General features: G+C 40.9%; 1 protein-coding gene across 3 annotated transcripts in view; it reads left to right on the top strand.

Moving 5' to 3' along the window:
* The window catches only part of git2a (G protein-coupled receptor kinase interacting ArfGAP 2a), a 48,472-nt gene extending 35,799 nt beyond the window's left edge, over window positions 1–12,673 (top strand). The window contains exons 19-20 of one of the 3 annotated variants that reach the window (XM_051659232.1): window positions 8,387–8,453; window positions 11,368–12,673. In XM_051659232.1, the coding sequence (XP_051515192.1) occupies window positions 8,387–8,453; window positions 11,368–11,580 (280 nt within the window). In that variant the 3' untranslated portion in view covers window positions 11,581–12,673. The remainder of the gene's footprint in view (window positions 1–8,386; window positions 8,454–11,367) is intronic. The other 2 variants (XM_051659240.1, XM_051659246.1) reach the window with 2 other exon arrangements.
* The last annotated feature ends 189 nt before the right edge of the window (window positions 12,674–12,862 follow it).

Raw genomic sequence — 12,862 nt, 5'->3', positions numbered from 1 at the left:
AACCTTTCTACAATAACGCCAATATTCTAATATTGACTATGGTGTTTGAGCCCCACCCTTTTAGGCGCAAAGCTGTCCGCTATAAAAGCAGGTGCACAAACACCATTCCTCAGAATGTTCTGAGGGATGAGCACATTGTTCGCACATCAGAAGAACTCTGAGTCTTAGTGTTCGCAATGTCTAGTTCCCTTCGTCTCAGGGAACTGAGGTTAAGTATGTAACCGAGATGTTCCCTTACGACTCAGTACACTTGACAATGCATGCTAATGCATATGGGGAACAGAATCCCATCACGCCGCACTACACGACATAACCTTCCAGAGAGGAAACATGACGCTGCAGTCCCATAGGACGGCGACCGACATGAGTATGCTGCAAGTGAGTGACCCTCATGTTGGGCCAGGAGGGGATCACTCAGAATGAATATATAAACTATAGTCATATAGTATGAATTAACCCCTTCACGAACCCAGTCGGGAAGAGAGTTTATTTATAATGAAAGTGCTTGTGACTTTATGGTAAACAACGGCCTGATGCAGGCAGTTGTGTAAAACGATGGGGAGCCCGTACTTAAGGGGAGGGGCATAAGTATATGTTTGGCAAACGAAATAGCAAGCGCTCTAAACAGAGAGGACTTGTGAAGAGAGAGACGTTACGTCTAGGTTGTAAAATCTTGCGAATGTGTTTTGAGAAGACCATTCTGCTGCAAAACATATGTCTTGTAAAGACACACTGTTCGTCCATGCCCATGAGGAGGCTATGCCTCTAGTTGAGTGTGCTTTCACACCAATTGGGCAGATCTTACCCTGTGACTCATAAGCCAGGGCAATCGCATCAACGATCCAGTGAGAAAGTCTTTGCTTATAGACGGACATTCCTTTCATGCATCCTCCATAGTTCACAAAGAGCTGATCAGACAGTCTGAACTGGTGGGTGCGCTCAAAGTATGTGTGTAGCGCCCACACAGGGCATAACAAATGCAAGGATTATTCCTCATCTGAAATAAATGGAGGAGGGAAGAAAGCTTGAAGGTGAACCACCTGTGCTTTGAAGGGCGTGGTTAGAACCTTAGGCACATAGCCTTTTCTGGGTTTGACAGTGGCTTTTGAAAGACCAGGGCCAAACTCCAGACATGAATTGTCAACTGGTGGTGCATGTAAGTCACCGACCCATTTTACTGAGGCCAGAGCCAGCAGTAGTGCGGTCTTAATGGAGAGCATGCACAAATCAACAGAGTCCAAAGGCTCGAAGGGGGGCCCTGCGAGCGCTTTTAGGACCAAAGTTAGGTCCCAAGTTGGAACTGTAGCTGGCCGAGGTGGATTTAATCATCTTGCTCCTCTAAGGAACTTTATGATTAAATCATGCTTGCCTATAGTGGTGCTGGCTTCAGGTGTGATACGCAGATATAGTCGCCATATAAACTTTGAGTGTTGACAGAGTGGGCTCCTGTGTCTAATCGCTCTTGAAGAAATATGAGAATTTCATGTTAAGGGCAGTTTACTGGGTCTTTGCCATGTGAAAGACACCAATCAGTGAACATATTCCATTTTAGCATGTAGAGGCATTTCGTGGACGGCACTCTGGCCTGTAAAATGGTGTTCATGACTTAATGCATCAGTTCTGATGCGCTTAGCTCACTCTGTTCAGGGGCCACACATGCAGGTTCCACAGCTTGGGCTGGGGATTCCAGATTGTGCCTTGCACCTGAGAGAGGAGATCCCTCCTCAGCAGTATTTCCCATGGCGAGCTGTATTACATCTATATAATTTCCGGAAACCATGGTTGATTGTGCCATTTCGGCGCAATTAACAGAACAGTTTCCATTGTCCATTCGGACTTTGCTGATGACAGAATGGAGGTGCACCGGGGGAAGCGCATACATGCGTTTCGCTGGCCATACATGAGCCAGCGTATCATGGTAACATATATATATATATGCCACTACTGTTGTGTTGTCCGAACGAATCAGAATGTGGTGATTCACAATATCAGAATGAAAAGTTCTCAAAACTAAAAAGACAACCAGTAGCTTTAGGCAGTTGACATGTCACGGCCGTTTTGCACCTGTTCCCAGGTGTCGAAAGTTAGCCATCCATTACACACCGTGCCCCAACCTTTGTACATTTGTAGTCAGCACTTTTTTTCTGAAAACTTGACCCAGCATAACACCCTGTTGGTAGAAGGCTGATGCTGTCCATGGTGCTAGAGCAGCTAGACAGTGGCGAGTTACAATGATGCACAGGAAAATGAAATGACTTCAGTAGTAATGTTTTTTCAGTTTGAACTGAAACACACCGAAGAATGGTCTGTACGCGCTCGTTCATGAGGTGCACACGCATGAACTCCTAAAAAGGAGATTTACTGGCTGGGGAAAAGTGTGCTTTTCACCAGTTGACATTAGGCCAGATTTTCCATACGGCAAAGCAGCAAGTCTCTGTGTTCGCTCAGTAGTGCCTCTAATTGGCTAATAATAACCAATCGCTGAGGTAATTCAAAACACACACACCTTTCATTTTCAATGGGGTGAGCACCGCATCGATTAACAGCATCCGGACTGCAGGAACCATTCATTAAGGCGAGATTGTGTAGCTTCCTCTGGAGGAGACCACTCGATATCGAGCTCTTCGACCACCCTCGAAAGGACACGAAGCATCTCCTTGTCAGTGGCACGTACACGCTCCTTGCCCTCGCTGGGGGGAGGTAGTGGAGGTAGCATCATCCACTGATCACTCACCTGATGCAGTGAGATTTGACATCGTAAAAGACTCTGCTTGGGCACGGCCCTGACAGAGAATGCAGCTCTCATGCTGATCTGATGGCGAGATGTGCCTCTCGCACAAGGAACACTTATGGAATGTCATCTTTAAAAATATGCGAACACGTAAGCAGCTCTTTTACAGTTGAAGTCAGTTTACATACACTTAGGTTGAAGTCATTAAAACTAATTTTTTAACCACTCCACAGATTTAATATTAGCAAACTATAGTTTTGGGATGTCATTTAAGACATCTACTTTGTGCATGACATGAGTAATTTTTCCAACAATTGTTTACAGACAGATTATTTGACTTTTAACTGACTATATCACAATTCCAGTGTGTCAGAAGTTTACATACACCAAGTTAACTGTGCCTTTAAGTAACTTGGAAAATTCCAGAAAATGTTGTCAAGCCTTTAGACAATTAGCTTCTGACAGGAGGTGTACTGAATTGGAGGTGTACCTGTGGATGTATTTTAAGGCCTACCTTCAAACTCAGTGCCTCTTTGCTTGACATCATGGGAAAATCAAAAGAAATCAGCCAAGACCTCAGAAATAAAATGTGTACCTCCACAAGTCTGGTTCATCCTTGGGAGCAATTTCCAACTGCCTGAAGGTACCATGCTTATCTGTACAAACAATAGCCATCATACTGCTCAGGAAGGAGATGCATTCTGTCTCCTAGAGATGAAAGTAGTTTGGTAAATCAATCCCAGAACAACAGCAAAGGACCTTGTGAAGATGCTGGAGGAAACTGATAGACAAGTATCTATATCCACAGTAAAATGAGTCCTATATCGACATAACCTGAAAGGCTGCTCAGCAAGGAAGAAGCCAGTCTACAGTTTGCAAGTGCACATGGGGACAAAGATCTTACTTTCTGGAGAAATGCCCTCTGGTCTAATGAAACAAAAATTAAACTGTTTGGCCATAATGACCATTGTTATGTTTGGAGGAAAAAGGGTGAGGCTTGCAAGCCGAAGAACACCATCCCAACCGTGAAGTATGGGAGTGGCAGTATCATGTTGTGGAGGTGCTTTGCTGCAGGAGGGACTGGTGCACTTCACAAAATAGATGGCATCATGAGGAAGGAAAATGATGTGGATATATTGAAGCAACATCTCAAGACATCAGCCAGGAAGTTAAAGCTTGATCGAAAATGGGTCTTCCAAATGGACAATGACTCCAAGCATACCTCCAAAGTTGTGGCAAAATGGCTTAAGGACAACAAAGTCAAGGTATTGGAGTGGCCATCGCAAAGCCCTGACCTCAATCCAGTAGAAAATTTGTGGGCAGAACTGAAAAAGCATGTGCGAGCAAGGGGGCCTACAAACCTGACTCAGTTACACCAGTTCTGTCTGGAGGAATGGGCCAAAATTCCAGCAACTTATTGTGAGAAGCTTGTGGAAGGCCACCCAAAAGGTTTGACCCAAGTTAAACAATTTAAAGGCAATGCTAGCAAATACTAACAAAGTGTATGCAAACTTCTGACCCTCTGGGAATGTGATGAAAGAAATAAAAGCTGAAATAAATCATTCTCTCTACTATTATTCTGACATTTCTCATTCTTAAAATAAAGTAGTGATCCTAACTGACCTAAGACAGGGAATTTGTTTCAACAATTAAATGTCAGGAATTGTGAAAAACTGAGTTTAAATGTATTTGGCTAAGGTGTATGTAAACTAATATATATATGTATACACCGATCAGCCACAACATTAAAACCACCTGCCTAATATTGTGTAGGTCCCCCTTGTGCCGCCAAAACAGCACAAACCCGTATCTCAGAATAGCATTCTGAGATGCTATTCTTCTCACCACAATTGTACAGAGCAGTTATCGGAGTTACCGTAGACTTTGTCAGTTCGAACCAGTCTGGCTATTCTCTGTTGACCTCTCTCATCAACAAGGCATTTCCATCCATAGAACTGCTGCTCACTGGATGTTTTTTTGTTTTGGCACCATTCAGAGTAAATTCTAGAGACTGTTATGCGTGAAAATCCCAGGAGATCAGCAGTTACAGCAATACTCATACCAGCCCATCTGGTACCAACAATCATGCCATGGTCCAAATAACTGAGATCACATTTTTTCCTCATTCTGATGGTTGATGTGAACATTAACTGAAGCTCCTGGCCCATATCTGCATGATTTTATGCACTGCACTGCTGCCACACGATTGGCTGTTTAGATAATCGCATGGATGATTGATGGTGCCAGATGGGTTGGTTTGAGTATTTCTGTAACTGCTGATCTGCTGGGATTTTCACACACAATAGTCTCTAGAATGGTGCCAAATACAAAAAATATCCAATGAGTGGCAGTTCTGTGGACAGAAATCCATTGTTGATGAGAGGGGTCAACAGAGAATGGTTCGAACTGAAAGTCTACGATAACTCTGATAACTGCTCTTTACAATTGTGGTGAGAAGAATAGCATCTAAGAATGCTATTTTGAGATGTGGGTTGGCACAGTTTTGGCAGTACAAGGGGGACCTCCACAATATTAAGCAGGTGGTTGTAATGTTGTGGCTGATTGGTGTATGTATGTAAAAATCACGCACTTGAGCAATCTGGTAGCAGTAGTGTCGTGGGGGGTCTCGTAGGCGTGCATGGACCTTCGGATTTCCAGGCGGTTGACGCCGGTTAGGATTGTTGTGTCTGTTCTGTGGGTTATTAAGGATGTTATGGTTACATCAATGTTGGATAGTGGTCTATATAATTTAACCTTGGGTACACAATTTATCTTTACATGTCAATATGTCACACTTTAAGTAAAGTGTTTCTCTCCATGTGGAATGTTAATAGGCTGAGGCACCCTATAAAAAGAAGGTTATATCTTAAGTGTAAACATTTTTATGTAGTGTTCCTTCAAGAAAGGCACCTTTCGTCACAGGAAGCTGAAAAACTTGGCAGGGCATGGGGTGGGCATGTGTTTTGTAGTGCTGGTTCTAGTAAGAGCAGGGGAGTCATCACATTAATAAGTAAGTATTTACAATTTAAATGTCTCAAACAGATTAAAGGTTATTTAGGAAGAATCATTATTGTTTTGGCTGAAATACAAGGGCAAAATCTGATTTTGACTAATAATTATGCACCCAACGCTGATAATCAGAACTTTTTAATAGATCTTAAGGGTAAGCTACAAGCTGCTGGGATCCTTCATGATATGGATTTGGGTGGAGACTTCAATTTTTTAATGGATCCGGTCCTTGATCATAGTGACGCAAAGGTGTGTAGACCCTTTAGAGCAACGTTGACACTACAGAGGATGTGTAAAAATCTTGGTCTTACAGACATTTGGAGACTTCTGAACCCATCTGGGAGGGACTACACCTTTTTTCATCAGTTCATAAGATTTACACTAGAATAGATTTTTTTTCTAAGTCACTTATTCCATTTGCCACTGACTGCTCAATTGAGAACATTTTAGTTTCAGATCATGCTTTGGTGTGTTGTGAGATGTTGCCACATATACAGAAAAGGAAATCATATAGATGGTGCTTTAATACATCCCTTCTACAGGACCCAGCATTTCAACAAATTTTAAAGATATAAGTTAATGCTAATGTAGAAACCAACTGGTCCTCAGTGTCCTGTGGGCGTGGCATGGGAGCAAGGCATTAGTTATTTAGGCATTGTATTTCCAGCAAATTTGAGAGATTTAGTTAGTTAATTTTTAACCATTAATGAAAAGTTTCTCATGTGATGTGGATAGGTGGGCTTCACTACATCAGTTTGTGACAGGGAAGGTCAATGTTATAAAATTAATTGTATCCCCAAATTAAATTTATCTGCTACGGTCTCTACCTCTAGAATTTCCTCTTTCTTATTTTAAACAATTTGATAGGAGTCTTTTATTTGGACTGGTAAACGACCTTGGTTGCCTTTCAGTAAGCTACATAGACCAACTGACATAGGAGGCTTATGCCTCCCCAAAATTTTGTTTTATCACTATGCTTTTAATCTCAGACACCTCGCCCATTGGTCTCTTCCACCTAAGAGAGCCCCTCCCTGGTACATCATTGAACAAGCTGTCCTTGCATCTTACCATTTGCAAAGTCTTTCTATTAAATTGCCTCGAGAAGCAAAAATGCATCCTATTATTTCACATTTACATTCAGTATGGACAAAGGATTCTCGCATGTTCAATTCTGATACTTACCTAAATGTTTCCTCAAGAATATGGCTGATACCCAAATTATGTATTAACAAGTCCCCCTTTTGCTTGAAAGAATGGATTGAGAGGGGTGTTGCTACACTTGGTGACCTTTATGAAAATGGAGCTTTGAGATCATTCGAAAAAATAACCCAGAAATTTGGGATTTCTAGGTCTCAATTTTTCAGGTATTTACAGTTGCGCCATTTACTTTGTACTATTTTTGATGGTAGTACACAGCCCCCTAAAGCTGCAGACACCCTCTGTATGGTGCTCACAGCCTTTGGAAAGGGTCATGAAGCATCAGTGTATTATTCCTCGTTGATTCGGAGTCTTGGTGATGGGCCTTAACTGCTCTTAAGAGGTTATGGGAAAGAGATTTAAACTTGGTATTGGAGGATGGGGAGTGGGAAAGGATTTTAAAAAATATTAAAACTATGTCTAGGGATGCAAGGGTACACCTTATTCAGTTTAAGATTTTGCATTGTTTCTACTGGACTCCCTCTAGATTGTTTAGGCTTGGTCTAAAAGGCACACCTAACTGCTGGCCATCAGCTGGAGGATGGAGACATGGCCCATGCTCTGTGGTTCTGGGCTAAGATTCAAGAATTCTGGGTAAGAGTCCAGAATTGTATCTGTGAGGTTTTAGATATTCAAATTTAATTTTGCCCAAGACTATGTATATTGGGTGATGGGGCAGTCATTAAAGGAGGTGACAAATATACAAAAAGCTGGGTCCAAATTAGTGTAATGATTGGCAGACCGATAATTCTTAGAGGATGGAAGTCAATTGGCGCTCCCTCATTTCAAGAATGGTTCACCAAATTGGGTAGGGTGGTGGCATTTGAAAAGATGTCATATAAACAGCTTGGCAAAATAGACACATATGGTAAGAAATGGGACAGGTATTTGGCCTTTCTGGAGGGCTCTCAGTGAGGACCATGTGGAGAGAAACAGAATTGTGGTGGTAGTTGTGAATTCTATTCTTTGTGGAATTCTCTTTCTCTTTGTTTGTTGATTTTTATACTTTTTACTTCTCAAATATTTACTTTTGTTTGTTTGCTTATATGTGTGCATGGTGTAATTTAGGCTTCGACCACAGGGATATTTGTTGAGGGACAAGGTGGTGTGGGGAGGGGGATGGGTAGTTAATGGGAGTTAAGTTGATTCTGTGTCTATATGTTCTGTTTATTCCATATTTCACATAAGAATCAATAAAAATGTTAATAGCAAAAACAAATTCTCAATATGAATAGCTAGATTGAGAAGTTACAACAAAACTTGCCTTCAAAAAAAAAATAGAAAAGGCTTTACAATACAATATTATGGAAACAATATTGTTTGTTTGCTAAAAGTCTAGCTTAAAAGTTTTACTTACTGATTGCTCTGTGGTTTGCTTAATTTTCGCTCTCCTAACTAACTGGTTTATATTTTGAAATTGTAATATCTCTTTCTCCGTTTCTGCCCCAGTAGCTTTATACCCTGCGCAGAAAGAATACATGTGGCTGTAAGTGAGATGGCTGCCCTCTTCCCAAAGGTGTGTAGTTTCTCCCCACACTTTATACATTTGAATCTGAATGGCTTAAGTACTTATTGCATGTCATTTATTTTTTCTCCATATTATACCTCTAAACTGTGTTTTGTACAAACAACTCCCTTAGCACTTTATTAGGAACACAATACTTGTACAAGGTAGGGCCTCCATTTGTTCTCAAAACAGCCTCAATTCTTCATGGCATGGATTCCACAAGATGTTGGAAATATTCCTTTGAGATTCCTGTCCATGTTGACATGATTTCTGCACATTCATGCTGCGAATCTTCCGTTCTACCACATCCCAAAGGTGTTCTATTAGATTCAGATGCGGTGACTGGGAAGGCCACTGAAGAACAGTGAACTCATTGTCATGTTCATGAAACCAGTTTGAAATGACTCTTGCTTTGTGACATGGTGCATTATCATGCTGGAAGTAGCCATTAGAAGATGGGTAAATTGTGGCAATGAAGGGATGCACATGGTCAGCAACAATACTCAAATAGGCTATGGCATTCAAGTGATGACTGATTGCTATTAATAAGGCCCAAAGTCTGCCAGGAAAACATTCCCCCTCACCATTACACCACCGCCACCAGCCTGGACTGTTGATACAAGGCAGGTTGGGTCCATGGATTCATGCTGCTGGCACCAAATTCTGACCCTACCATCTTTGTGCCTCAGCATAAATCGAGATTCATCAGACCAGGCTATGTTTTTCCAGTCTTCAACTGTCCAGTTTTGGTGAGCCTGTGCCCACTACAGCCTCAGCTTTCTGTTCTTGGCTGACAGAAGTGGAACCCGACATGGTTTTCTGTCGTTTTAGCCCATTCGCCTCAAGGTTCGACGTGTTGTGCATTCTGAGATGCTATTCTGCTCACTACAATTGTACAGTGTTTATCTGAGTTACCGTAGCCTGCAACTGGGATTTAATTAAATTTTGACTCTTGAAGCCTCTGCGTCTGTGCTGCCTCGTCACAGTAAGGAAAGACTAAGGAAATTTTTTTACACATTATATAGGCTACTGTATATACTGTATATGCCATGGTACATTATATTTACAAGTAATTCGTTATTAGCCATCTTTCTTTTCTTTGCCTTCCTATCTTCAATTCTGTAAATTGACCATTAAAAAAGCCTTTTGGCTCCTAAATGTTTCAGTTGCTCCGTATTCTTTTAGTCTGGATCCCTGAAAAAGTACAATTTGTTCCCGAATTGGAAAGTGTGTTGTTCTGTGTGTGTGTGTGTGTGTGTGTGTGTGTGTGTGTGTGTGTGTGTATATATATATATATATATATATATATATATATATATATATATACACACACACACACACACACACACACACACATACAGTTGAAGTCAGAAGTTTACATACACCTTAGCCAAATAAATTTAAACTCAGTTTTTCACAATTCCTGACATTTAATCGTAGAAAACATTCCCTGTCTTAGGTCAGTTAGGATCACTACTTTATTTTAAGAATGTGAAATGTCAGAATAATAGTAGAGAGAATTATTTATTTCAGCTTTTATTTCTTTCATCACATTCCCAGTGGGTCAGAAGTTTATATACACTTTGTTAGTATTTGATAGCATTGCCTTTAAATTGTTTAACTGGGGTCAAATGTTATGGGTAGCCTTCCACAAGCTTCTCACAATAAATTGCTGGAATTTTGGCTCATTCCTCCAGACAGAACTGGTGTAACTGAGTCAGGTTTGTAGGCCTCCTTGCTCGCACATGCTTTTTCAGTTCTGCCCACAAATTTTCTATTGGATTGAGGTCAGGCCTTCAATAATATATACATATAATATACACACACACACACACACTCAACACTTTATTTGGAACACTATGGTCCTAATAAAGTGCTCAACGTGGTCTGTAGCCCATCCACCTTAAAGTTCGACGTGCATTCTGAGATGCTATTCTGCTAACTACAATTGTACAGAGTGGTTATCCGAGTTACAGTAGCCTTTCTGTCAGCTCAAACCAGTCTGGCCATTCTTTTTTGACCTCTCTCATCAACAAGGCATTCCATCTACAGAACTGCCGCTCACTGGATGTTTTTTGTTTTTGGCACCATTCTGAGTAAACTTTAGAGACTGTTGTGCATGAATATCCCAGGTGATCAGCAGTTACATAAATACTCAAACCAGCCCGTCTGGACGGGGCCTGGGTAGCTCAGCGAGTATTGATGCTGACTACCACCACTGGAGTCGCAAGTTCGAATCCAGGGTGTGCTGAGTGACTCCAGCCAGGTCTCCTAAGCAACCAAATTGGCCTCCTCGTGGTCACAATTAGAGGTTTTTGCTCTCAATGTGGCGCCTGGTAAGTTGTGCGTGGATCGCGGAGAGTAGCATGAGCCTCCCGTGCTGTGAGTCTCCGCGGTGTCATGCACAGCGAGCCACGTCATAAGATGTTCGGATCGACTATCTCAGAAGCGGAGGCAACTGAGACTTGTCCTCCACCACCCGGACTGAGGTGAGTAACCACGCCACCAATGAGGAGTGGGAATTGGGCATTCCAAATTGGGACAAAAGGGGATACAATTTAAAAAAAATTATAAAATAAACAATAATCCCAACAATCAAGCCGATGTCGAAATCACTGAGATCACATTTTTTTCCCCATTCAGATGGTTGATGTGAACATTAACTGAAGCTTCTGACCCATATCAGCAAGGTTTTATGCATTGCACTGCTGCCACATGATTGGTTGATTAGATAATCACATTAATATGTAGGTGTACAGGTGTTCCTAATAAAGTGCTCAGTGAGTGTACATTTAGCAAATGAAGACCCATTACTTGGCTCTTAGACCAATATAAAAGTTACTTTATAGTGGTTCAAGATTCATTGAAAGATTGAGTTGATCTTTATGTAATTATATTTATGTATTTTCGTCTTTGTCCACAGAGGCCGCGCTCTGAAACAGTAAGGAGCTCTTTGCGGTTATTAACGTCCAGCGCGAACCGACTGCAAAATGAGTGTAAGAAAGCATCTCCTTTGGAGAGCAGCCCCACAGCAGACATACAGTTGGTCACCCAGCAGGTGATCCAGTGCGCGTATGACATCGCCAAGGCTGCTAAGCAACTTGTTACCATAACCACCAAAGAGAACAGCAACTAACCCTGTTTCTGCCCATATCCACTAGTAATCCAACCCTGACTATTTGCCCCATATGTTAATCAACTGATCATTTTAAGGCATGCCATTTAAGATTTTTTTTTTTTTTTTTTTGTATGCTGTATTTGCATGTTTTTTTTTAAGATGTCAGTTAGCAGTGTTATTTGGCTTAAAGCCATAATATAAAGCCTGAAATGCTCTCAAGGAAGGGTTGTATAAAAGGACGTGTGTGTATGTTGACCTGTGAACGTGAATTTGACTTGATGGCAGAATGTCTTGGAGTGTGACTTTGAGAGGAAATGAATCATCCATGGAGCAACCAATCATATACTAAATATTGAGTAAATGCCTCACTCAATGCCTCACTTTGAAATCATTGATTTTGTAACCAATCCCGGTTCACGGGAAGTTTGAATGTCCAACATAAAATATATACCACATATATGATATATATTTTAATGGTATATACAGAATTTAATGAAGTATTTAATTAAATATGCCTTGTCTCATTTGAATTGACCATTCTGAGGCATCTATAATGCAATTTTTTTATGGTTTAATTTGGTGATTTAATATTTTTTTGTTCAATACATTCACAGCTGATGAGTGCAGAGACAATCAGGCTCTCTACCAGTTGTGATTGTGTTGAGATGTGTGTTAGTTTCAGTGTTTTTCATACCAGGCAAATATAGTTTAACATATTATATTGTTAATTTCAGTGTTTTGGCAGCTCTTAATGTGTAATTTCCTCTACAAAGTAAGTTTAAGTATTGGTCTTAGTCCTGTCAAAAAGTTGTGAAGTGGGCCGCTCATAGCTCAGTGTTAAAGTCCCCTGGTTTGAGTGTTTGTAGTTGTAAAAATCACCTGGTCTTCCACTGATTAATAGTATTGCTATGTCTGTGTTTAAAAAGAAACAAATCTTTTCTTTATTTTTAAAATAAACCTAATTTATTATTTTGACCTTAAGTTTTTGCTCCAGAGCTCTTTTTGTTCATATCAGAAACCAAATAAATTAACCTCCTATTCCAACAAAACTCTTCTAATTCTGCAAAATAGTACTGTGCATTTAATTAGCACTTTGGTTTAATATTAATACTGGACTCATCTTGAAACTACCATTACAACTGCATTATTATTATTATTTTCTCCCCAATTTGGCATGTCCAATTCCCTATGCACTCTAAGTCCTCGTGGTGGCGTAGTGACTCGCCTCAATCCGGGTGGAGGACGACGAATCTCAGTTGCCTCGGCGTCTGAGACCGTCAATCCGCACATTTTATCACGT

Source organism: Myxocyprinus asiaticus, chromosome 3 (genome assembly GCF_019703515.2).
Source record: "Myxocyprinus asiaticus isolate MX2 ecotype Aquarium Trade chromosome 3, UBuf_Myxa_2, whole genome shotgun sequence".
Taxonomy (NCBI): Eukaryota; Metazoa; Chordata; class Actinopteri; order Cypriniformes; family Catostomidae; genus Myxocyprinus; species Myxocyprinus asiaticus.
Note: the sequence above shows the minus strand (reverse complement) of the source record. Positions and strands in the feature narration are given on the sequence as shown.